At 38.6% G+C, this 26,765-nt stretch overlaps 1 protein-coding gene across 2 annotated transcripts in view; it reads left to right on the top strand.

Moving 5' to 3' along the window:
• LOC150075993 (transmembrane protein 164) overlaps nt 1-26,765 on the top strand; it is a 121,265-nt gene that overhangs the window by 60,358 nt on the left and 34,142 nt on the right. For both annotated transcript variants that reach the window (XM_090387476.1, XM_090387475.1), the window contains one exon: nt 22,910-22,994. In XM_090387476.1, coding sequence (XP_090243602.1) covers nt 22,910-22,994 — 85 coding nt within the window. The remainder of the gene's footprint in view (nt 1-22,909; nt 22,995-26,765) is intronic.

A 26,765-nucleotide genomic window follows, 5' to 3' on the forward strand; every position in this document is an offset into this window, starting at 1 on the left:
TTTCATCGTTATCATATGTTCTAAGAACCAATTTTGAATGGCTTTGTGATTTTTTTCTAAAGCATATTAATGGAAATCATGACCATAAAACAATAAAAACAATTTGCACTTTCTGATTTATTTGCTTTTCTGTTAGTGCAAGCAATTATAAATGGGTAGTAAACTCGATGTTATTGCATTTGTGAAAATACCGATAGCTGGAATTGTGTGGGTTTTTATGTTATTAGGGTGAAATGTATTTCCCCTTCACCGAAATCTCTTTAATCATATAAAAAACATAAATAAATTTACAGAATTTTCTCTTCTTTTTTTTTTTTAAACTTGTTATTCCCCGCGAATTGTGTTAGTTGCAATTTGTGCATGCTGTTATAAAATGCTTATGCATGCTATCGTGAAATTTTTAAAGAAAGGAGAAGAGATTATTTTGGAAATAAATGCCTCTTGAAGCATTTCTGAAGACTACTCCTTGTGCAACAAACCAGTAATGAGTGCCCCAACAATGAGTGATCAGTGAGTGTGCATTTAATTGATGATGCAGAATAAACATTCTTTAACATTTGTTAATTCATAAATAATTTCTTTAAATTAAAATTTACTTGGTTTTACAGGCTGTGTTTTCATTTCTTTGGATAAATCAATCATTTTTTAAACATAAACTAATTAGCTAACTAATTTCATTGTTGAGAACGTAACCCCTGTTTTTAACATTGTCTATGGCAATAAATTCCCACTTTACGAGCGTGCACTAGGAACGAATTAACTCATAAAGTCAGGAACTACTTGTACTGCATACGGGTAGAAGTAACCCCAGAGTAACGTACCAACTGTGTGGTACTACACTTATGTGTGGTAGAAAATGAAAAAGACCTGGAAGTAATTGTGCTGTCAGATATGAAGTTTTCTGAGCAGTGCAGACAGGCTGCCAGAGCAGATCATGGGGTTTTGTTAATGATATACAGAAATTTTGGTAGTAGGGAAAAGGAGCTGATTATCACTTTGTATAAGGCAGAGGTTCTCAAACTTTCTAAGCCCATACCTCCCTTGACCTGTAAAATTTTCCCGGCACCTCCCTTGAAGTAAAACATCTGTAAATGTGCAATTTCTTATTTTTAATATGTTAATACAACAATTATTAATACATTAATTAATAATCAGGTTATTATTTTATTCTTAAAAAACATTAATGTGATGTTTGTGATTGCTTTTTTTCATTCATATTAAAATTTTCTTCTGCCATGGTCAACTATAAAAAAAATAATAAATTGTAAAACACAAAACAACGACGCAACGTAACACTGTTTTTTTTTTTTTTTTAATATAGTTACTTTTAACATATATGCAACACTAGTAATATTAACTGCACTACCAGTAACTCACCATAGGTAAAATGTTGATGTTCCTATGTGATTCGAAATATATTAGTCTTATAATGGGAGATTTTAATTTCCCAGATATTGACTGGAATGCACTGGAATGACTGGAACACACTAGCAGGGCTTTTGTGGATTTATTGGATGATTGTTTTCTACATCAGCATGTTCGGGAGGCAACTAGAGGGAGTAATACTCTTGATTTGATTATCAGCAGTGATTCTTCATGCATTAAGAATCTGCAGATAAATGAACCACTAGGTGGCAGTGATCACAGTGTGCTGAAGTGGGATTTACTCAAAGAGGAAACTACCATTAGGGGTAAAGGGAAGGGTTATTGCTTCCGTAAAGGCGACTACGATGGACTGAGACAGTATTTAAATTCTATACAGTGGGACCAACTGATGATGTTACCAACAGCAAATTCAAAATGGGAAGCATTCAAAGAACTTATCTTGGAAGCTACTAGGCTTTACATACCAACTAAGAAATATTGTTCAAGGTTTAGGCCAAAATGGATGTCAGATGAACTAATGAGGCATATGGCAGAGAAGAAAAATGTATGGGATACTTACAAATTAACACATGACACAGAAGCCTATGATAGATATAAGCTGGTCTGTAACCAAGTTACAAAGGAGGTTAGGCAGGCCAAGGCAGATTACGACAAATTTTTCGCAAAGTACAAAGGGTACTAGGAAAGTTTTGCGATACAGCTTTGTTTATTTAATTTTTTCAAAGTAATTTCCTCTACATTCAATACACCTCTCCATCCTCTGAAACCAATCTTTAAACCAGTTCTGCCAAGTTTCACTAGGGAGTAAAGCACACTCGTTATCCCAAGCCCGTAGAAGGTCCTCATCACTAGAAAACCGCCTCCCTTTTAGCTTCATTTTCACATGCGGGAACAGTGCAAAGTCGCAGGGAGCAAGGTCTGGACTGTAGGGAGGGTGCTCGAGAAGTTTCAGTCCTGTCGTGGTCAAATATTCGGTGCAAGCTTTGGCGCGGTGAGCTGGAGCATTTTCGTGATGGAGGTACCAGGTGTCCATTCTTGACTTTGGCCGCAGGTTCTTCATAGATCCAATGACTTTAGGCAGGCATTGTTCAGTATACCACTTAGCTGTGACTGTCTTCTGCGTGTCCAAAACGACACGTTCCACAATTCCACTCGATTTGAAAAATACAGCTATCGTTTTCTTCTTTACAGATCGGGATTTTCTGACAATTACGGGTGTGTAGTCATCTTCAAAGACCCAAACTTTGTTTTGAGCCTTGGTCGGCAGATCGTAATAGTACCGCCAAGTCTCGTCACCTGTCACGATGTTGTTCACATACCGAGATTGTCCCTTATCAAACTTTTTTAACATCTCCCGGCACCAAGTCACACGTCGTGTCATCTGCTCTTCAGTCAGTTGATGCGGCACCCAGAGAGAACAAAGTTTCTTCATGTGCAAATGATCTTGCAGAATCGAACGAATTGCTGGTGCATTTAGGCCCAAAGTATCCTTTATCTGTTGGTAGGTCACTTGCCTGTTTTCGTCAAGCATTTTCCTCATAGCAGTAACGTTTTCCTCCTTAACTGACGTTCGTGGCCTTCCCGGTCTCTCAGAATCCTCCAGAGTGAAATTTCCCCTTTGGAATTCTCTATACCACCTGAATATCGTTGTACGATGTGGACAGTCATCATCTAGTGCAAGAGTCATTTCTTCTAAGCACTGGTCTATGGTTAAACCACGCACGAAATTATACCGCAAAACTGTCCTTATCTCATTTCGTGACCACGATGCCATCGCAAGCACTTTAAACTCTCACTACTAATGAATAACTGAGCCCATCGACTTGGCGCGGCGGCTACTATGCACGTATGAACATGTCTCAACATGCAGCAACAAGCAGCTTCCTGTGATTCATTGTTGCGTCATATTGCAAAACTTTCCTAGTACGTTTGTATGCAAAGAAAAACAAAGAGTTCTTTACTTATGTAAACTCTAGAAGGAAGGGGATGAATCAGATTGGTCCACTTGATATTGATGGGTCAACTGTTGATGATCCTGCTCAGGTAGCTAACAAACTAAATGAATATTTTGCATCGACATTCACACATGAGGAGTTATTCAGCGAGGGGAATGCCAGAGGTGTATTCAACTCTAGCAGTAAGCTACAGAATCTTGAAATAACTGGGAGTAAAGTGGAGAAGAAATTGTTGAATATAAACACAAGAAAGGCACCCGGGGTGGATGGGATCTATCCAGTTATATTAAAGGAGGCAGCAAAGGAAGTAAGCAGACCCTTAGCCATAATTATGAGAGCTTCCTTGGACTCAGGGGAGGTACCCAAAGACTGGAAATGTGCAAATGTGACCCCAATTCACAAAGGAGAATCAAAGGCTGAAACAAGTAATTATAGACCTGTGAGCTTAACTTCTGTTCCAGGAAAATTAATGGAGGCACTGGTTAAAGAAGCACTGCAGGATTATTTAGACAAGACTTCAGTTATAGCCCAGACACAGCATGGTTTTGTTAAGGGGAAGTCTTGCCTGACCAATTTGATTGGATACTATGATGCAGTCACAAAAGAACTGGATGCAGGGAATAGCTTTGATATTATATACTTCGATCTTAGAAAGGCTTTTGATACTGTTGCACATGGAAGACTGCTACACAAATTGGAGCAGTGTGACATTGGAGGCAAATTGCTGCTATGGATAAAGGGGTGGTTGAGGGGGAGAAGACAGAGAGTGGTAATTGATGGACACTGCTCATCGTGGACTAATGTTATTAGTGGAGTCACTCAGGGCTCAGTGTTGGGTCCATTATTGTTTTCTGTATTTATAAATGATATTGATGATGGTATATCAAGCTTAATGTCCAAGTTTGCAGACGATACAAAAGGTTGGCAGGGTTGTCAAGGACACTACTGACACTATGCTGCTGCAACAGGATCTGGAAAGGTTGAGCAGATGGGCTGAGAGGTGGCAAATGAAGTTTAACATTGACAAATGTAAAGTACTACACTTGGGGAAACAGCAACCCCAGAGCAATGTATCAACTCTGTGGTACTACACTGACAGTGGTAGAGAATGAAAGGGACTTGGGGGTGGTTGTGCAGGCAGATATGAAGTTCTCTGAGCAGTGCAGACGGGCTGCAAGAGTAGCTCATGGAGTATTGTTAATGATATACAGGAATTTTTCCAGCAGGGATAAGGAGGTGATTATTCCCTTGTATAAGGCAATGGCCACACCTAGAGTACTGTATACAGGTCTGGAGGCCTCATTTCAAGAAGGATGTAGAGCTGCTGGAACGAGTACAGAGAAGGGCAACAAGATTAGTGAATGGAACAAAGGGGTGCTCTTACGAAGAAAGGCTTAAGTTTTGCAAAATACAGTGTCTGGAGACTAGGCACCAGCGAGGTAATCTGATAGAAGTGTATAAAGCCTTGAGTGGATTGAGCATGCTCAGTGCTGATGGGATTCTTCCTCTAGCTCAGAATAATCACCTGAGAGGGCATAAATTCAAATTGAGGAAAGACAGATGTAGGATAGACGTGCGGAAATTTGCCTTTAGCCAGCGGGTGGTTGGTTGGTGGAACAGACTTCCATCCCTTGTCGTGGAGGTTGATAGCCTAAATAAGTTTAAGGCTCAGCTGGCCAGGTATTTTGAACGAACAGAGGGGTGAAGTGGAAGTGGGGTTTTTTTTTTTTTTTGGCTGATGCTGCATAATCTTGCTTTCTTGCATCAAATGCCTCTACTAATGCTAATGCTAATATGTACACTTAAATGGCTGATTGTACTCTGAATATGCGGTTACCACGAGCAAATTTCCGGCATTGCCTCGTTCGGTCTCATGCAAGGTCAAATAACATGAAAATACCCGAACCAGTCACTTGTAGTAACCAGATCCCATGAATACGGTAAGGGAACGTGATGCGTTCTCTTCGTCAAAAATATTTTGCATATTTTCTATAATTGTTTTCTTAATATTTGTATAATTTTCCAAATACTTTCTATAATTGTTTACATCAGTAATACAGATTAAATAGTAGTAGATATCTAATAGTAAACAAAATCATTCTTAATACATTTTTAATATTTGCCATGGAAATCTTACATAAACTATTACATCGTCAGTGACACCCCTGGTAAATTATGGTGCCTTCCCAGGGGGGGGTCGCAATGCACAGGTTGAGAACCTCTGGTATAAGGCACTGGTCAGGTCTTGAGTACTGCGTACAGGTCTGGAGGCCTCATTTAAGGAAGGATGTAGGGATGCTTGAGTGAGTACAGAGAAGGGCAACAATATTGGTGATGGGAACGAAGGAGCGGTCTTACCAAGAAAGGCTTAAATTCTGCAAATTGCAGCGTTTAGACTAGGCACCTGCGAGGTGATCTGATTGAGGTGTACGAGGCCTTGAATGGGTTGAGCAGGCTCAATTCTGATGGGATTCTTCCTCTTGCTCAGATTACGAACCTGAGGGGGTATAAATTCAAATTGAGGAAAAACAGTTATAGAATAGATTTGCGGAAATTTGCCTTTAGCCAGTGGGTTGTTGATTGTTGGAACAAACTTCCATGTGTTGTTGTGGAAGTTGATATCTTAAATAAATTCAAGGAGGAACTGGCAAACGTTTGGAGGGAATGGATGTGTGAAATGGTTTTTTTTTTTTTTTTTTTTTTTACTAATGCTACATTAGCTTGCTTTCTTGCATCATATGCCTCTACTAATGCTAATATGTTGGAAATTCCTTTTTTATTTATCTTTTAATATCTTCAGGGCCTCAGGTCTTTTTTTATTAGTATTGCATATTCTTATTATTCCCTAGCTTGTGATGCTAGGAGTACAGTAAATAAATAGCACTACTCCTCCTCCTTTTTCCTATCCTTTCTGCATACATTGTAATCGCCATACAGGTGCATACAGGTGACCCCCGCTTAACGCTGATCATTCGTTCCGGAAAAACAGAGCGTTAAGTGAATCCGCGCTAAGCGAGCCCCGCTTTCCCATAAGGTAACATATGTATTTAGGAGCTGCTGTCGGTGCCATAATATATTTCCTAATGAATAATAAACAGTAATGAAAAGATGCACAAATGTCGGTCAAAATATTTAACATTCAAATATTTGCACATATAAAATATTCTGCATTACATACGTATAATTATGTGGTAACTACTTGCGTATCAAAAGTAAACTTAAAATTCCAATTAAAATAATGAATTTAATTGATGAATTTAATCATGAAAAATGTGCGGATTTTGAGATGAACTTTGGCCCTCTTCCAAATAAACTAAAAGGGGTATTAATTTTAAATTCCCCGCAGCGTTACCACCCAACAATAGAGTCAACCGATCCTTTGCCGCTTTGAAACCTGGCATGTTTTTTTCTTCTTTCAATATGAAACTTCTTTTAGGCATTCGTTTCCACAAAAGTCCTGCTTCATCTATGTTAAAAACTTGTCGAGAAGTATAATACACAATACCCCTCTTCAATAATTTTAACAAGTTCTTTTTTGAAAGTTTCGGTTCCTTGATCTGCACTAGGCTTCTCCCTGGATTTTAAATCTATTCTACCAGCCCTTACCAGTTTTAAATGGTTCCACGTTTTTTTTTTTTTTTTTTTGGCGAGTTTTCTTCAGATCATCATATTGGCTAATCTCTCTCCCTCCCCCTTTTTTTTTTTTTTTTTTTTAATATTTAACTTAACTGAATTCTGCATTGGAATATTGTCTTCAATAAAATTAAAGTCTTTCCATTTCAATCCTAATAGCCGGCCTAGTCCTAGTTGCTTGCAGTGGAACAGCTATCTTTCCCACTGCTAAAATTAATTCTTTATTTTTTTATAATTGTTCTTACAGTTAAAGTTGCAAGTCCTAAATTATGGCACACATCAGCTTGTCATTGACTGGAATCGATTCGCTTCAAAACGTCTAATTTAATTTTCAAATTCAGTCTTTTTCTTACATTTATAGTCTTCGTACTGCGCCCAGACGTTGTTGCTTTTTCATTCCTATCGGTCATTATTAGCTATTCGAAAATGTAACTGCGTTGGTTGAATTAATTATGATACAATGTTCAAGTAAACTTTCCGTTACGCACGATGTCTAATACTCTACTGAGTGATGACTAGACTTCGGATAAAAGCATATAACGCAAATATTACAAGCAATATATTTGATCATTTTTTAAAATGTTGATCTTGGAACTACGTAACAAGTCACTGTACTGCAATTAAATTAGTGTGCGAGAAAATTTCACTGAGCGTGGGAAAATTTCTCAAGTCGGCGTGGGAAACGTTTAATGCTGTTTTGCTATTCATTTTCAAGCTATCGACTCCATCAAATGAAACGATTTCGTTAAATATGTCAAAAATGTAATCTGTAAAAAAGCATTATAGTGATCTGTGACAGCGTTATAGTCAGATACGGGTTATAATATAAGAACAGCGTTATAGCGAATCAGCGTAAAGCGAACCGCGTTATAACGGGGGCCTGCTGTATTCAAATTCTGCATCCCTTATATTTGAGTGGCACCACGTCTCTAAAATTCCAACGTCTGCATTTCATGTCTTTACCAGCACTTCAAATCCATCAAATTTATTTATTATACTCCTAGCATTGGTGTACATATAAGTATACATCCACCTGTTCTTTCTCTTGGTTATCCGAACACAGTCCATGTATTTATTTGTTTCTTGATGACTGTCAACAGTTTTTGAAATCCCTAGCACTTTGCTTTCAAGGCTGCTCATTCCAATAGAAGCAGTGGAAGAATCGCTTTCACCTCTGTCTGTGGCTACTGTTAATCTATTAGTCTGTAAATCCCCCCCCCCCAAGCTGTCAGTTTTCCAAACCACCTAACACTGCCTCAATAGCATCAGCAAATATCCTTGCTTCCTTTCTATTTAAGTGTATCCCATCCCTGTACAAGCATTCTCTCTAGGTTGATGATTGGTGATGTGATCTCCACACAGAAGTGGATTGATACTGAAACAATTAACAAAACAACCTAGAAACCCTCTGAAGCTGATGGAACATGACTGAAGAGCCCTGCAAAAATTGTCTGCTCTAAACACACTTTGTCATTGTAAAATGCACACATAGGCCCTGAGTGAGATGATTGGACACACATCAGCACCAGTACAGTGCACAGGATGCTGTATGATATGTGTTACCACAGTCATGCAGCCGTTCACAAGCCATAAATCACCCCGACTAATTCGAGATTCCCTCTAGCTTGGTGTGTAAGGCCTGTTGTTTTGGAATGAATAGATTAGGCCGTGCTTTAGAGTGATGAGTCATGGTACATAGTCTATCAGTCTGACAGTCGTACCTGCGAGTGATGGACGCCCATCGAAAGCTACCTGCCAGACTATATTACCCTGACAATGAAGTTTGGTGGAGACAGCATGATGGTCTATGGCTGTTTCTCATGGATTGGCCTGGGACCACTGGATATTTTAAAAAAAAACCATGGATGTGAGATCTATCTAGATGTCCCTGAAAATAATGCATTACTTACATTGTGGCAGCACGTTGGGGTGGCCCATAGCTGTACCATCAGAACAACACTACATTTTATAGTGTACATTTGTACTATTATAACATATAGTACAAATGTACTACTGTTTGCATTGTGACAAACACATTTGAGTACACAAGTGTTGAAAATTTGGACTGGCCAGCTCAACCCCTACCTCACTTTTACACAGAATCTCTGGGATGAATTGGTTCATCGAGGGTGAGGAGAGACCGTCCAAAAAACAACCGAACTGTTTGCTGCTTTGATGGCTGTAATGAGCATTCTAATGGAATGAGTAGCAGCCTGGAAAGCAAGTAGCTGGAGATTTCAAGAGCCTCTGGGAGTCATCATGGAACTAGTATATGTTTACTTGCATGTATACCAATGCTCGGAATATTGTAAATAAATTTGTGAATTTGAAATGCTGGTCAAGGCATCAAAGGCGATATTGTTGGGATATTAGAGACATATCACACAGATATAAGGAATTCAGAATTGGAATTTGGGGAGGAGGTTATGTTGTTAGTTAAGAAACACAGGAAATCAAAGGCAGTGCATCCATTTGACTTGGGTGGACAGTGCAATGTTGAATCAGTTTGGTGTGACGTAAGCACTGGGAAAGCAAAATTGAGAGTAGGAGTGTGTTATAGGCCTAATGACTCTGATGAGTGCAATGAACAACTGTACTGAGAAATAGAGTGGGTCAGTAAATCAGAATGTCTTATAGTGGGGGATTTTAACTTCCCAGATATTGACTGGAACTTGTTGTTGTTGGTCACTTGCACACTGGCAAGACGTGGATTTATTGGATTTCTACAGCAGCATGTTTGAGAGGCAACAAGAGAGAGTAATACTCTTGATCTGACTATCAGCAGTGATTATTCATGCATTAAGAATCTAGATAAAGGAACAGTGTACTGATGTGGGATTTACATGAAGGAACTACCATCAGTGGTAAAGGAAATGGTTTTAGCTTTAGTAAAGATGACTATAATGGTCTCAGACATTTTTTAAAATTCTTCACAGTAGGATCAACTGATGGTGACACAGGTTTCTGTGTCACCATCATCAGGTGACACAGAAGCCTGTAGTAGATATATGCTGGTCTTTAATCAAGTCAAAAAGGAGGCTAGGCAGGCGAAGGCATTTTACAAGAAATTTTTGGCAAAGGATGCAAAGGAAAACAGCAAAGACGTCTTTACTTATGTAAACTCTAGAAGGAAGGCGATGATGAATCAGGTTGGTCCATTTGATATCAATAGATAATTAGTCTGTTGATTATCCTGCTCAGGTAGCTGACAAACTCAATGAGTATTTTGCCTCTACATTTCCACATGAGAAATTCTCTAGGGAAGTGGAAGCCAGAAGTATATCAAATTCTAACAGGGAGCTAAATGATTTTGTAGTAACTGTGATCAAAGTGAAGGAGAAATTGTTGAAGTTAAACATAAGAAAGGCACCTGGGGTGGTTGGGATCTATCCAGTTATATTAAGGGTGGCAGCAAAGAAAGCAACTGAAATTTAACATTGGCAAATGCAAAGTTCTGCCTGAGGGTAGCAGTAACTGCCAGAGTAATGTCCCAACTGTGCAGTACTACACTGTAGTGGAGAATGAAAAAGACCTGGGTAATTGTGCAGTCAGATAGGAAGTTTTCTGTGCAGTGCAGACAGACTACTAAAGCAGCTTACGGGATCTTGTCAGTGATATACAAGAATTTTCCTAGCAGGGATAAGGAGGTGGTTATTCCCTTTGTATAAGGCAATGGTCAGGCCACATCTTGAGTACTGCATGCAGGTCTGGAGGCCTCATTTTAAGAATATATAGCTGCTGGAACGAGGCTAGGGAAAATGAAGGGGTTCTCTTACCAATAAAGGCTTCAAATTGCAAATTGTTCTGCAAATTGCAACATTTGGAGACTAGGCTCCTGTGATGTGATCTGATTGAGATGTATAAGGCTTTGAATGGTTTGAGCAAGCTCAATGCTGATATGATTCTTCCTCTTGCTCAGATTACACACTTTAGAGGATTTAGCAAAGGATCCCCCATTATAAGACATTCTAATTTATTGTCCCACTCTATTTCTCTGTACAGTTGTTTGTTACACCATCCCTTAGGCCTATAGCACATCCCTACTCATTTTTGTTTTCCCAGTGCTTATATCACACCAGATTGACTCAACATTGCACTGGCCACTCATGCTGAGTGGTTTTACTGCCTTAGATTTAATATGCTTCTTAACCAAGAGCGTAACCTGTCCTCCGCCTGCCACATTTCTCCCCTCCCACTCCCAGCAGCTGCCTCTAATTCCATACTAACCTGTGGGTATACCAGATGGCCTTCTCTGGGACTGGGATGGGGAACCAGTGACTGCCCACCAAAACCAAACTCCATGCAAACAGATCTCCATTAGTCCGAACCTAATTTTTAACGTTGTCCCCTCCCAACTCATCTGTTCTGGTAGTGCTTCTGACAGGCCGGGAGTGCTTCTGTTGGGCAGTGTGTTGTTATGGGTGGCTGGAACTTTTCCTTGAGTTGGAGTAAACCTCTTCTCAGGCAAGGCCCCCTTAATTGTCGTAACTTTAGACTGGAAAAAAAAAAGTATCTCCCCCTTTATCCTTATTCAAGAGGGCTGTTAAAAGTGAGAGTTGAATGAATGTGAGTGAATGGCCCACTTGCATAGATGTAATATAAATGTCCTGTCTGAATACATGTGTGAAAAAAAAATAATTAAAAAAAATTCTGGAAATAGCATATTGGCATGCTAAGATCTTGAGAGTGAATGAGAGGTCATGTGTGTAAACCTTGCGATGGCCAGTGAAGGCTATGTGCGATGTCCAAAAGTGTGATGTCCATTCTTCAGTTTCTTTTATATGGTCTGCATACAAGAGCGAGACTGATGGGCAAATAATGGGTGGATGCTGAATATACCATCCCTTGTTCATGCATCTGAATTTGTGCAAAAAAAAAAAAAAAAAATATATATATATATATATATATATATATATATATCTTGACTGTCTGCGTGATGGTATATCAGTGTATGATAATTTGACAGCAGTGTGTTGTGACTTGGAAAGGTGCCTCCTCTGGACTGACTGCAGAGGAGACAGCCTACCACAAAGGTCCTCCTTCCCCCAGCCATTTCTTATGGTACTAACTCACCTTGAGGTCATGGCATGGAATTCTGACTGGTCTGCCATTTTGGGTCTATTCACTGATAGCCTGATAGCAACCCCCCCCCCCCACTAGAGCATCCTGTCTCTATGACTTTTTTGCTCCCATTCTCTTTCCCAAGGGCTGTACCCCCTTCCCTCACACTTTTTATCTGTTAGGCCTTACCACCCTAAATGCTATCACTACTCATCATCCACCCCTTTACCTCCCTGCTTTTCCCCAAACAAGCATGGGGATGACAGTTTGAGTTCTCAAACTTTGACAGTTTGAGAACTGTCACCCCCACACTCATTTCTAATAAAAAAAAAATTCTTCTTTCCCCCATCCTCCCCTTTCAGTCCTCCTAGGCATTGCCAGGGTTTGCTCCGCTAGAGACTTAGGAGAACCTACTGCCTGGCCCACCTCCAAATGGTTAAGGACAGGCAACAATGGGACCTTGACCTTCCAAGGGCCTGATAGCAAAGAGGCCAAATGGACAACAGACCATCACTACACTACTGAGACTTTGCTATAATATACCCTTTTCTGTCCTTTATAGAGTCTACATTACATCATAAACGAATGACTTAATCAGTACTCCAAATTAATTTATTTACAATGCCCTTAGCATTAATGTACTTGCAAGTATTGTACCTGTTCTTAGAGAAAAAGGGAGAGAGAGAGAGAGAATGAATGAGAATCTTTATTGCAACACATTCGATTGTAGCTGGTTACAATCAAAAAGAGCCAAAAGGCCAGGGGTTTACAGATAAGAAGTGTTAAAAAAACATTAAATAACACAAGACATTAAAGAAAAAAACAAGATGACATTAAATGAATAGGGTGTCATTAATTTACATAAGACATTAAGGTGATGAGAACTGGCATTAAACAAATTACATTACAAAAATGGCGTACTATGAGATTTAAAACATTAAACTTAAATAAACCAAATAACAACTGATACACATACGATTTACATTATTGACTATTGTCCTCGCAGTTCATGGGAGAGAGCAGTGCCAGGCTCATTTTCTATTATGTTCATTAGTTAATTCACGGGGATCTCCAAGTGGTGATGAAGGGTATGCTGTCTTTGGATGAGAAGAAAGAAGGCTTTTCCTTGTGCACACTGAACGAACATAGAATATTCCTTACTAGGAGCATCAGTGTAGTTTCACTTCCATCTAGATGGTTGTGATGGGTTGTAATGGTTTGTCAAGAGATGGTGGCACCATATCTGGGGTTGCCATTCCCTGTTTTAGTTAAGGGGTTTGGTGATTGGCAGATGCAGCTGACAGTTTGCAGTCTATGGGATGTGTGTATCTCACATTTGTATCGTCAGTTGGCAGCAAATTTCTGAAGGTCGGCATCGGTGTCCTGTATTCGTCCTAGCATCTGGTAAGGTAAGAAATAATCTGATAGGTGGAGGCGTGAATGAAGAGGGAAATTAGTTTCCCTCTTCATTCACGTGGCTGGATTGGGGTGGCTCTGAGCTGGGCAGATGGAATTCTCCGGCCACAGAGATCCCAGAATGAAGGAAACGTAATCAGACCGGTCAACATTTTACTATGATTACAAGTCTTTTTTCATCAATGAGGGAGGGCAGTCTGGGGATTCCCAGGGCCTGGGCCATTTCAGTCATTTGAGCATGGGGAAGCTATGCTTGTAGGTTATCCATTTGAGGAGTCAATATACCACTGCCCAGATAGTAGGTTTTCTTGATTGTAGGTGCTGCTGACACCCAGATTTCAGCTGCATAAAGTAGCAGGGAGTATATAATGGTCCTGACATTTTGTTGCTGTGATCCTATCTGAAACGTAATGCAGGTGTTGTTTCGTTCACCATTTCAGGTGCACCACCCACACAACTGATGAGTTTGTCCATGTGCTGGTTGAATTTCAGTTTTGTGTCAAAGACAACCCCCAAATCTAAATGATATAGAACAGCCAGGATGGAAACTCCACTGATGTTGGGTGAGATGGTTGTTGTTTTTTTCTTCAGGGAGTACAGCATGCACTTCGACTTTGCTAAGTTAATGTTGAGGCCAAATTGTTTAAGGTAGTCCGCTAGTGTGAGGAGCACACTGTTAATTTCCTCTGTGATCCTAGAGGTGTCTGCATTTGCTTGAATGGTGGTCAATATTTTTAAATCATTTGCATAAGACAGTACATCTGGTCTCTGCTTATAAAAGGGGAGATAATGGCAGTAAAGAGGGGGCCAGAGAGGGGGGGGCCCTTGTGGTACTCCTGTAGATATTTGCTTGGTATAAGCCTTTTTTGAATAATGGAGTATGATAGTACTGTTGAGAAGGAGTGATGAGAGGAAGTGCAATGCATCCCTATGGAGTAGTGGTCTTCAAACAGTCGTAGGAGGGTAGGTACTTGAATGACATCAAAAGCTGCTTCGATGTCAAGGTGGTGGTGGTAGTAGTAGTAGTAGTGGCCTGTGATACAAGAAAGCAAGTGTATGAGCTTATGCAACATCAGCCAAAAAAAAATAAAAAATCACACCATTCCCTCCAAATGCCTGTCCAGTTCCACCTTAAATTTATTTAACCTATCAACTTCCACAAAGACAGGTGGAAGTTTGTTCCAGCAATTAACCACCCACTGACTAAAGACAAATTTCTGCACATCTATTCTACATCTGTCTTTTCTTAATTTGAATTTATGCTCCCTTAGGTTCGTAATCTGAACAAGTGGAAGGATCCCATCAGAATTCAGCATGCTCATCCCATTCAAGCCTTATACACCTCAATCAGATCACTGCACAGGTGCCTAGTCTCCAGCCACTGCAATTTGCAGAACTTAAGCCTCTCTTGGTAAGAAGATCCCTTCATTCCCCTCACCAATCTTGTTGCCCTTCTCTGTACATGCTCCTACATCCTTCCTAAAATGAGGCCTCCAGACCTGTATGCAGTACTCAAGGCGTGGTCTGACCATTGCCTTATACAGAGGGACAATCACCTCCTTTTCCCTGCTAGCAAAATTCCTATATATCATTGACAAAACCCCATGACATGCCCTGGCAGCCTGTCTGCATTGCTCAGAAAACTTCATATCTGACTGCACAATTACTCCCAAGTCTTTTTCATTTTCTACCACCTTAAGTGTAGTACCACACAGTTGGTACGTTTCTGTGGGGTTACTTCTATCCATATGCAGTACTTTGCATTTGTCAAGGTTAAACTTCAGTTGCCAATTCTTAGCCCATCAGGGCGCCTCCATAGCCAGGTGGGAAGGAGCAGCAGTGCGTAGTACACGCTTCTTGATTAGACCGGGGTTCGAGCCCATCATCATCAAATATGGAGAATGAGGAAAGGTCAGGAAATGATCACCGCATATCCCGGAGCAATATGGCCTTAGTTGCTAATGCTCCTAAAAACCAAATAACAAACAATCTTAGCCCATCTGCCCAAATTTTCTAGATCCTGTTGCAGTAGCACACTGCCATTACTGTCATTAACAACCCTGCCAACCTTTGTATCATCTGCAAACTTCGACACTAAGCCTGATATACCTTCATCAATGTCATTGATGAATATACAAAACAGCAGTGGACCCAACACCGAACCCTGTGGGACTCCACTAATAACATTAGTCCACGAAGAGCAGCAAGCATTAATTACCACCCTCTGTCTTCTCCCACTCAACCATCCTTTTATCCATTGTAGCAACTTACCCTTAATACCATTCTGCTCCAATTTGTACAGTAGTCTTCCATGCACAACAGTGTCGAAAGCTTTCCTGAAATCCAAGTATATGATATCAAAATTATTTTTTGCATCCAGTTCCTTTGTAACCACATCATAATAACCAATCAAATTTGTCAGACAAGGCTTTCCCTTAACAAACCCATGCTGTGTCTGAATTATTGCTGCAGTCTTGTCTAGATGATCCTGCAATGCATCTTTAACCAGTGACTCCATTATTTTACCCCGAACAGAAGTTAAACTAACTGGTCTGTAATTACTCGTGTCACCCTTTGATCCCCCCCTTTGTGAATTGGGGACACATTTACACATCTCAAGTCCGTGGGGACCTCTCCTGAGTCCAAGGATGCTCTCATAATTATGGCTAAGGGTTTGCTTAGTTCATTCGCCGCCTCCTTTAATATAACTGGATAGAACCCATCCACCCCATGTGCCTTTCTTATGTTTATCTTCAACAATTTCTCCTCCACTTTGTTCTCAGTTATTACAAAATCATTAAGCACCCTGTTACAATTTGATAACCTTGTGGCATTTTCAAACCTTAATAACTCCTCGTGTGTGATGTAGATGCAAAATACTCATTCAGTTTGTTTGCTATCTGAGCAGGATCATCAACAGTCGAACCATTGATATCAAGTGGACCAATCAGATTCATCCCCTTCCTTTTAGAGTTTATAAAAGTAAACAAAATCCTTGCTCTTTTTCTTAGCATCCTTTGCCAAAGATTTATTGTAATCTACCTTTGCCTGCCTGACTTTTGTGACTTGATTACAGACTAGCTTATATATATCATAGGCTTCTGTGTCACCTGATAATTTATATGCATCCTATTCATTTTTCTTCTCTGCCACGAGACTCATTAGTTCATTTGACAGCCATTTAGGCCTAAACCTTCAACAATATTTCTTAATAGGTATGAAGCGTTTAGTAGCTTCCACTATTAATTCCTTGAATTTGCTGTTGGTAACATCATCAGTTGGTCCCACTGTACAGAATTTAAAAACTGTCTGAGACCACTAGTCACCTTTACGGAAGCAAAAACCCCTTCCTTTACCCCTGATGGTAATTATATCTTTAAGTAAATCCCACATCAGTACACTGTGATCACTGCCACCTAATGGTTCCTTTATCTGCAAATTTGTGAGTACAGAGCCATAACCACTTGGAATCGTAGCTGCAATGTAATGCTCATTGGGTTTTAGCCAGGTCTCATTGAGATAAAATATATCAAACTCTTTAGATAACAAAATTTTGTCAATGGTTTCAATTTTATTCCTTAAACGGCAGATGTTCTGATAAAGTAGTGACCGCGGGGAGGGGGGGGGTCAAAGGGACTCTTTTAATGGTCCGGACTCGTTGTTTGGTTCTTTCGAGGAGGGCCTGCCTTAATGTGGTAGTGATAGGCATCTCAGTTTGGTAGATTATGTTTTGATGTTGTCTCTGAAGAGGACCTACAGGGAGGCAACTTGAGTAGCAAGGTGGCAGGTGAGCATGTACTGGAGCATCTACCTTTGGGATGGTTTGATCACTACTGAAGCTATAGGCGAGTCAGCTGTTTTTCCTTCTGGGGGCTTTTGCGTTACCCACTGTGTCATTATGGCCTGTTGCTCTTCTGTAAATGGACATATAATGATTTCAACTAGCCATATAGGTGGACTTTTTACGTTGTAATACTGTTTGGAGTCGCATTTAAGCTTGAAGGAGGCATAACTCTATTGTTTGGCTGGGAGGTGTTCCACTGTGACATCAAGTTGTCACTCATCTCTCAAAGCCATTGCAATTTGATCAGTTGTGGTCTGAGGGGAGAGTCGAGAGACGTATACAGCAGACTCTAGATTAACTGGGATATTTCAAGACTCCAAATTAAAAAAAAAAAAAAAAAAAAAATCAACCAGAAATCAAAAAATTCAAGTAATAACTAGAATAGGTATAAACAGATATTTTGCAAGTCGTAAATAAGCGACAAGCGGCATTATAAGTCGTCATTGGGAGATTAGTGTACCTATTATCTTGAAATCCCCGCTGTCTTCACACCAGCCACTCAAAAAAAAAAAAAAGAGAGAGACCAAATGTTTAGTTTGTTTTAGTGTGTTGTGTTCCGTTGCAGTGCAAAAGGACAAATTTTGTTTTGTTATATATGTCAGGGATGTCAGAATTTTTTTTATAGTTTTTTTTTTTTTTTTCTTTTTTTGTTTAGAAATCACGAAAATGATGAGTAAATGCAAAAGAGTAAATGCTTTCAGTTAAACAAAAACTTGAAATTATTCAAAAGTTTGAAAATGGTGCATCTGTTAAATCTCTAAGGAATCATTATAATAAGGATGTATCAAAATGGCCAAACATTAACAAGTATCGCGCGGAATTCAGATTTGTCAATAATAATATAGTAGCAATATGTTATTAGTCATTCCCGACTTATGTAAAACTCGACGAAGTAAGAACGTATCTGTTACGTATATCGGGGACTTGTGTATTTTTGTATTAACCGGGAAATCGATTATCCGGGAATTGTTTTTTACTTTGCACCTTTCCAGTAGTGTTTACTGCATGGAGCTGCGAGGTTGTTGATGTTCCTGTAGAATGGGAGCGGTTTGCTCTTTGTCTGGGAGGGGAGCTGTGTTTCGGCTGATTATTTTCTGTCAAATTTATTCCAGCTGTCCACTGTGTCGCCACAATCTGGGCCCAAGTCATAGGCTGATATTGCATGGGTGGTCCGCCAATTGGCATAGTGAAGGTGTTGTCATATTTCTTAGACTGAGGCCCTGTGGGTTGAGGAGGTAGTCTATTCAGTTTGCGCTGATCAATGGATGAGTTGTGGCAGGCTGCAATTGTGTTGCATCTTTGTGAGCTGCATGAATATATTGCATGCTTGTTGTTTTGCTTGGACTCGGTTGACTAGACTTAGGCTGAGTTTCAGTGGGGACTTCTGTTCCATCTAACTGACAATCTGTATGACTGAGGTTTGAAGAGGAACCTTGAATGCTATTTGGGTGCACAGGTTTATATTATGACCTTTCACTAGGTATCTCAATTGAGGAACGAAGTGTATGACATTCAGGGCAGCAGTTGCTGCTCTGAGAGGGATGGGAGGCAGTTATCAGACAGCACAATTCCTTCATTTTCTTTTCAATAGTTTGGATTATAGATTTTATTCTTAATTTTATTGTAAATATATTTTATTCTTAATTTTATTGTAAATATATTTTATTCTTAGTTTTATTGTAAATATACAGCCCATATATTTACTTGTTTGGTGATGCAGGGCTTGAAATGACCAACACCTTGCTTTCTAGGCTGCTGCATATTCCATTAGAAGCAGTGCAAGAAACACTTACCTCTACCTCCAGCTCTATTTGATATATGCTAGCAGTATTCTGACCCACCTAACATTGCCTCAATGGCAAATATTCTTGCACCCTTTCTATTTAAGTGAATCTTATACCTATAAAAACAGTCTCCTATTAACAAATAAACATAAGCTCGCCGAGAAAAATTCTACCCCATGAGCCTTGCACATTCTCTCCAGGGCCAAATTTATTGACATGACTTATCATGTTTGGGCAGAATTGCAGACAATTTCAAATCAATCCAAACTCGTGATTTTTTTCTAACGTTGCCTGTACTTGTTAAGTAAGTCCTCAGATCTTCTATTCTTAATATCATTAGTGTCAGTGTGTACAATAATATCACCTTTTGTATCCTTGAAAGATAACTGCTCTATAACATCGTATACAGTAAACCCCCACTATTCGCGGTATCTGTATTCGCGATCGCTGATTTAATATAAAATGAAACCTAAAAAAAATGTGAATTTTAAAGCGCCGTGAATATTTTCCGCCATAAAAAACATGGGCGTGGCTAAAATTATCGTTCCCAATCAAAACAGCGCTTGGTGGGTGGGGGGGAGAGGGGTGGCAAAATCGCGAGCGTGGATGTTTCTCGCTAATCCTTGTTCAGTATGTGTTATGCGCTTGTTGTGGAAGGTTTCGTCGTTTGCTTTTAATTTATATGCTTATAAATTGAATAAATTTATCAATTTATAAATTTATATGCTTACAAAAGTTGATAAATCTACCATTTTGCAGTGTGTAAAACAGACTTTTTCGAGTGTGTTAACGGAAGAAAGTGACTTTATTGTGGACAAGTTCTTTCTAGCCCGTACAAAAATATGGCTACGAATAACGAGAGAAATGTGAAAATATCAAAGAAGGTGATGACATTAGCGAATAAAATTGAGTTATTAGACAAAATTTCTATTGGTGAAAGTGTCTCCTCAGTGGCAAAACATTATAAAATCAATGAGTCAACGGTACGATCAATCAAGAAATCCGCCGTAGTGTCCGTGAAAACGCGCTAATTGCTTAAGTAACTCGTGATGTTAAATTTGAAAAAATGGAAAAGGCTTTAAATCTGTGGATAGAAGACCGAACTCAAAATAAAATTCCGTTAAGTTCACTCATCATTCGTGAAAAAGCAAAACTCCTTTATCAACACTATAGCGAAACTGGTGATAGCACTGGCGGGATAAGTTTTTTTTGCTAGCAAAGGTGCTGGTTTGAAAGAGTTTGAAATTTCTAATAAATATTACATTTAATATTAAATTGTTTCTTATTTTCATTTCGATGCCATATGCTTGCATTTCTAATGGTCATATTATGAAGGTACATATAATACATACATAGACAAAATTTTAGACTAGTTTTTCTTATATATTTCATACTTTGGAACAGAACCCCTTTATTACTATGGGAGCCATAACTCAGTATTCGCGTTTTCGGTATTCGCGACAATTCTCAGGAACGTAACCCCCACGAATAGCGGGGGTTTACTGTACTTTGTCCCTGGCAGACATACCTTGGTCCTATTCCACATATACTTTTTGTATAATAATATATATTTCTCGTTTTCCTGACAAAAGAGTCACCAACAATAACTATCTCCTGTGGGACCAGCACTTTCTGCCTTGGAAATTGCTGCTGTATTGCATGATCCACAAGTGTGAGCTGTAGTGTTGAGTTGGGCAACTGAGAGCTTGATGCCCCCCCCCCCCCCCATTTTAATTCCTATTCTTCAAGCTGTTATAAATGCCCATCGGAATGCTCAGTCTGAACTTAATTTCTTCACACTTGCTGTATCATGTCCTGTTCAGAAAATCCACAAACATTGCACAAGCATCACATTTTGTTAGGACATGGTTTGTAGGAGAATTGCTTCCTTCAGTTCTCCCCAAGCAACAACAGTACTCCCGCTACTCTGAGAAATCATGCCTCAAATTAGAGTAACAAAGCCCATTGTTTTGCTGCTGTAGTCTGGGGCATGATTTCTGTTTGACTTTTAAAACATACTTAAAACTTAATTTGACGATACTACACTAAGCTAATGCATATTATGCTATTGAGTACTTTTGAACCTTCAATCTACTTATTCATCACAATTAAAACTCTATAATTCCACTAGCGTGCCCTACGCTATTAATTCTGTGCTGCGATATTCGCACCAAAACCACTGATACAAAATCTCTGGCTAGGTTTAAAAATAAGCTAAAGAATGTGACTATGATTATTAAACTATTTATTGAACACAATTTAATGTGTTAATTAAGTCAAAAATATAGCAAAATTTTTCAGAAAAGTTATCTGTTATGTTACAGTAGTGCATATGTACTACTGTATACAGTAATTAGTGTATATAAGTAATTTATATACAGAATAATCTTTGCTCAGAATAATCGCCTGAGAGGGCATAAATTCAAATTGAGGAAAGACGGTTGTAGGATAGATGTACGGAAGTTTGCCTTTAGCCAGTGGGTGGTTGATTGCTGGAACAAACTTCCATATGTCGTTGTAGAAGTTGATAGCTTAAATAGATTCACGGCAGAACTTGACAAACATTTGGAGCGAGTGGATGAGTGAAATAAGGGGGTTTTTTTTGTTTTTTTTTTTTTTTTGCTGATGCTATATAAGCTTGTTTTCTTGCATCATGTGCCTATGCTAATGCTATTTACAAATTTATCTTACTATATCATACAATCAGTGCAAAATGTATAATATATATATTTTGTTTAATATTTGTAAAATAATAAGAGGAGTTTACCTCAACATAGTACGTAGAACACTCGTTCTACGTACTATATTGAGGTAAACAGACATGTGCGAAGACAAATAATCACTATTTAAGTTTCAGTTTCAACCGTATTCGGTAATTTTCATTCCTGTGATCACGACATATGGTCGAAAAGCATTGTCAGCTTCAGGAAGGAAAATCGTTTTGAATATTTTCATTAGATTCTTTTTAATTTTTAATTGCTTTAAATTGATTTTTAATTGTGTTAAATTGGTTTTTAATTATTTATCTTTTACTCTAATGTAAAGTTTCGATTTTTTCGTTTTCATTTCTGGAGAGTATCATATGGAAGTGTTCTACATACTATATTGAGGTAAACTCCTCTTATCATTTTACAAATATTAATATCAACGTAGAACGTATTGAGTATTATAGCTCTGATTCGTACTATCTAATTTTGTTTAATATTGTAGCATGTATTTTGTTAGTGGAATTCTAAATGTTCTTTTGCTGATTTTATGAACTATTGATGTAACAACCATTTTTTCCATTCCCCTTGGGGGATCTTAGTTGCCATTGTGGCATAAACCATCAACAAATCAGTCCAAACCAAACCCCTTGGGCAATTACAATGAATAGCTTCAACTGTACATATACACTGTATTTAGCATATTTATATAGAAATGAGTAATTTTAATATATACTACAACCAGAATTTGATATAATACAGCCTATTTCACAAGTGGAATAGGCCTAAAACTCTTATCCCCCCCCTCCCCACACACACAAACTTTATATTATGTTTGGTATTGTAGTTAGAAGTACAAAATTTCTACTTTATTTTGCTTATTATTTCTGCAGTAATTGTTATTTTACAATAATGCAAAATAAGATCACTTTTATTAAAGTTTGCTAAACTCATTTCATGTCACAATATTATGATTTAGAATATCCCTTCCCCACAGGTATTTTGATTTTAATGACTTGGATTTAGTTAATCTTAATACATATTTTTGGTGATTTAATAAAAAAAAAGTTTTGTATAAATTTTAAATATTTAAAATGTTTATTTATTATTATTTTTTTATTGTAGCTACCACTAGAAATAGAGGTTTATTGGGTTCAGCATGTTTTGATGTTAGTCATTCCATTTTATTTGCTACGTACAGGACTTGGAGGTAAGATAGAAAAAATTGTTTTGTACTTTTATATATATATATTTTTTTATTTATTTATTTTTTTTTTTTTTTCATTACCAGTGAATCACTTTTTTTTTTTAAGTCTTACAAAACTAGATATTTGTATTGACACTCAGATATGTGAGGCTTCTCTCACAAAATAGAAAAGAATGCATATATATATAGTCAAGCCCCCAATGCAATCCTTATATCACACCACCCATCTGGCAAACCACTTGAGAATTGAGAAATTTTATTCTGGTATTAGCCATTTGCCAAAGAAGGACATTAGAACTTGTGAGGTCATGAAATTGGGTAATTTCTGTTTGATAAGTGCTCAGTTTCTGGTTTTCATGACATATGTGAAGCATTAGACTGAGGTAATGATCTCCTAAACACATTTTCTTTTTTTTTTTTTTTTTTGGCAGGTTTCATCCATTTTATTGCCCATAGGCTGTGTAGCAAATATTAAGTAGCCTACAGAATTTATGCTCCTTTAAAAGGTACATGCATGTAATTTTTTATTGAGATAAAGATTGTATCAATAAAGATGCTTGACATTGAAGCTTTTTGGAGCAATTGTGTGAAACTTTTCACTTTCGCCTTTTAGAATATACATACACAGTACAGAATGAAAAAAAACAAACAAAAAAAAAAGTATTGCATTATCATATTGCAATTTATTGTACATAGTACTGTAAAAATAAAATTATTTCCCCTTCCAAAATACACCACATAATGTGATGATATATTTTGGATGTAGAAATTACTATTTTTACTGTGTTGTAAAATATTTACTGTATTCTATCAATATATTAAAAACAATAAATGCACAAGGCATAAAAACTGTAAAAATATCAGTGATATATCACCATATTTTTCTGTGGTTGTAAAAAATTACAAAAGTAGTGTAAATGGCATCAATTTAATTGTATCTCATATTTTGACTACCTTCATAATGGGTTACCATGTATTGCACTCCCTCGAATAAGTAGTGTAGTAGTAGTAGTAGTGGCATGTGATGCAAGAAAGCAAGCGTATGAGCTTATGCAGCATCAGCCAAAAAAAAAAAAAAAAATCACACCATTCCCTCCAAATGCCTGTCCAGTTCCTCCTTAAATTCATTTAGCCTGTCAGCTTCTACAACGACAGATAGAAGTTTGTTCCAGCAATTAACCACCCGCTGGCTAAAGGCAAATCTCCGCACATCTATTCTACATCTGTCTTTTCTTAATTTGAATTTATGCCCCCTTAGGTTTGTAATCTGAACAAGTGGAAGGATCCCATCAGAATTCAGCGTGCTCAACCCATTCAAGGCCTTATATACCTCAATCAGATCACCGCGCAGGTGCCTAGTCTCCAGCCACTGCAATTTGCAGAACTTAAGCCTCTCTTGGTAAGAGGATCCCTTCATTTCCCTCACCAATCTTGTTGCCCTTCTCTGTACACGCTCAAGTAAATCTACATCCTTCCTAAAATGAGGCCTCCAGACCTGTACACAGTACTCAAGGTGTGGCCTAACCATTGCCTTATACAGAGGGACAATCACCTCCTTCTCCCTGCTAGCAAAATTCCTATATATCATTGACAAAACCCCATGACCTGCCCTGGCAGCCTGTCTGCATTGCTCAGAAAACTTCATATCTGACTGCACAATTACTCCCAGGTGTTTTTCATTTTCTACCACCTTAAGTGTAGTACCACACAGTTGGTACGTTTCTCTGGGGTTACTTCTACCCATATGCAGTACTTTGCATTTGTCAAGGTTAAACTTCAGTTGCCACTTCTTAGCCCATCTGCCAAAATTATCTAGATCCTGTTGCAGTAGCACACTGCCATTACTGTCATTAACAACCCTGCCAACCTTTGTATCATCTGCAAACTTCGATATTAAGCCTGATATACCTTTATCAATATCATTGATAAATATACAAAACAACAGTGGACCTAACACCGAACCCTGTGGGACTCCACTAATAACATTAGTCCACGAAGAGCAGCACCCATTGATTACCACCCTCTGTCTTCTCCCACTTAACCATCCTTTTATCCATTGTAGCAACTTACCCTTAATACCATTCTACTCCAATTTGTACAATAGTCTTCCATGTGCAACAGTGTCAAAAGCTTTCCTGAAATCCAAATATATGATATTAAAATTATTTTTTGCATCCAGTTCCTTTGTAACCACATCATAATATCCTATGAAATTTGTCAGACAAGACTTTCCCTTAACAAACCCATGCTGTGTCTGAATTATTGCTGCAGTCTTGTCTAGATGATTCTGCAATGCATCTTTAACCAGTGACTCCATTATTTTACCCGGAACAGAAGTTAAACTAACTGGTCTGTAATTACTCGTGTCACCCTTCGATCCCCCTTTGTGAATTGGGGATACATTTGCACATCTCCAGTCCGTGGGGACCTCCCCTGACAAGGATGCTCTCATAATTATGGCTAAGGGTTTGCTTAGTTGCTTTGCCGCCTCCTTTAATATAACTGGATAGAGCCCATCCACCCCAGGTGCTTTTCTTATGTTTAACTTCAACAATTTCTCCTCCACTTTGCTTTCAGGTATTAAAAAATCATTAAGTATCCTGCTACAATTTGATAACCTTCTGCCATTTTCAAACCTTAATAATTCCTCATGTGTGAATGTAGATGCAAAATACTCATTCAGTTTGTTTGCTATCTGAGCAGGATCATCAACAGTCGAACCATCGATGTCAAGTGGACCAATCAGATTCATCTCCTTCCTTTTAGAGTTTATATAAGTAAAGAAATCCCTGCTGTTTTTCTTAGCATCTTTTGCCAAGGATTTCTCGTAAACTGCCTTCGCCTGCCTAACCTCCTTTGTGACCTGATTACAGAATAGCTTATATCTGCCATAGGCAGATATAAGCTAGTCTGAGTCGCTTGAAAATCTATATGCATCCCATGCATTTTTCTTCTCTGTTATGAGTCTCATTAGTTCATTAGATAACCATTTAGGCCTAAACCTTGAACAATATTTCTTAATAGGTATGAAACTTTTAGTAGCATCCACGATTAATCCCTTGTCATGGTGTCACGGTGCATCGGTGTCACGCATGCATCGCGTCTCATGGTGGAACCTTCGAGCATCTGTTGTAACATCATGAAATGCATCCATCTTGTACTCCATTGTTAATATTATGTAAAATAAATATTTGCCACTAATTACTGTCTTTTGTCATTTCTGTTTCTTGTGCCTCTGCTACTACTTTCCCGTGACGTTTCCGATTATGGGTTCCTTTAGATGTCACCTACCTCCTCTAAACGTTTGTACCAATATTTTTGAGACACCCTGTATAACTGTATTTCCTCAGTATGAATTTATGCCCACTCGGGGTGCGTAATATGAGCAAGAAGAATTCCATCAGCATTGAGCCTCAATCATCTCCTCTCAGGTAACTAGTGTCCAGATGCTTCCATTTGCAGAACTTCAGCCTTTCTTGGTAAGGACAACCCTATGCTCCCCTCACCAATCACATTGCCCTTCTCTGTGCTCGTTCCAGCAGCTCTACATCCTTCTTAAATGAGGCCTCCAGTCCTGTATTCAGTACTCAAGGTGTGTCCTGACCATTGCCTTATACAAAGGGATAATCACCTCCTTATCCCTGCTGACAAAATTCCTATATATCATTGACAAGACTCCAGTAGTTGTTCTGTCTGCATGTCTGCAATGCTCAGAAAATGTCATATCTGACTACACATCAATCACCCCCAGGTCCTTTTCATTCTCAACTACCC

Source organism: Mastigoproctus giganteus, chromosome 13 (assembly GCF_048544385.1).
Source record: "Mastigoproctus giganteus isolate SK-2022 chromosome 13, ASM4854438v1, whole genome shotgun sequence".
NCBI lineage: Eukaryota > Metazoa > Arthropoda > Arachnida > Uropygi > Thelyphonidae > Mastigoproctus > Mastigoproctus giganteus.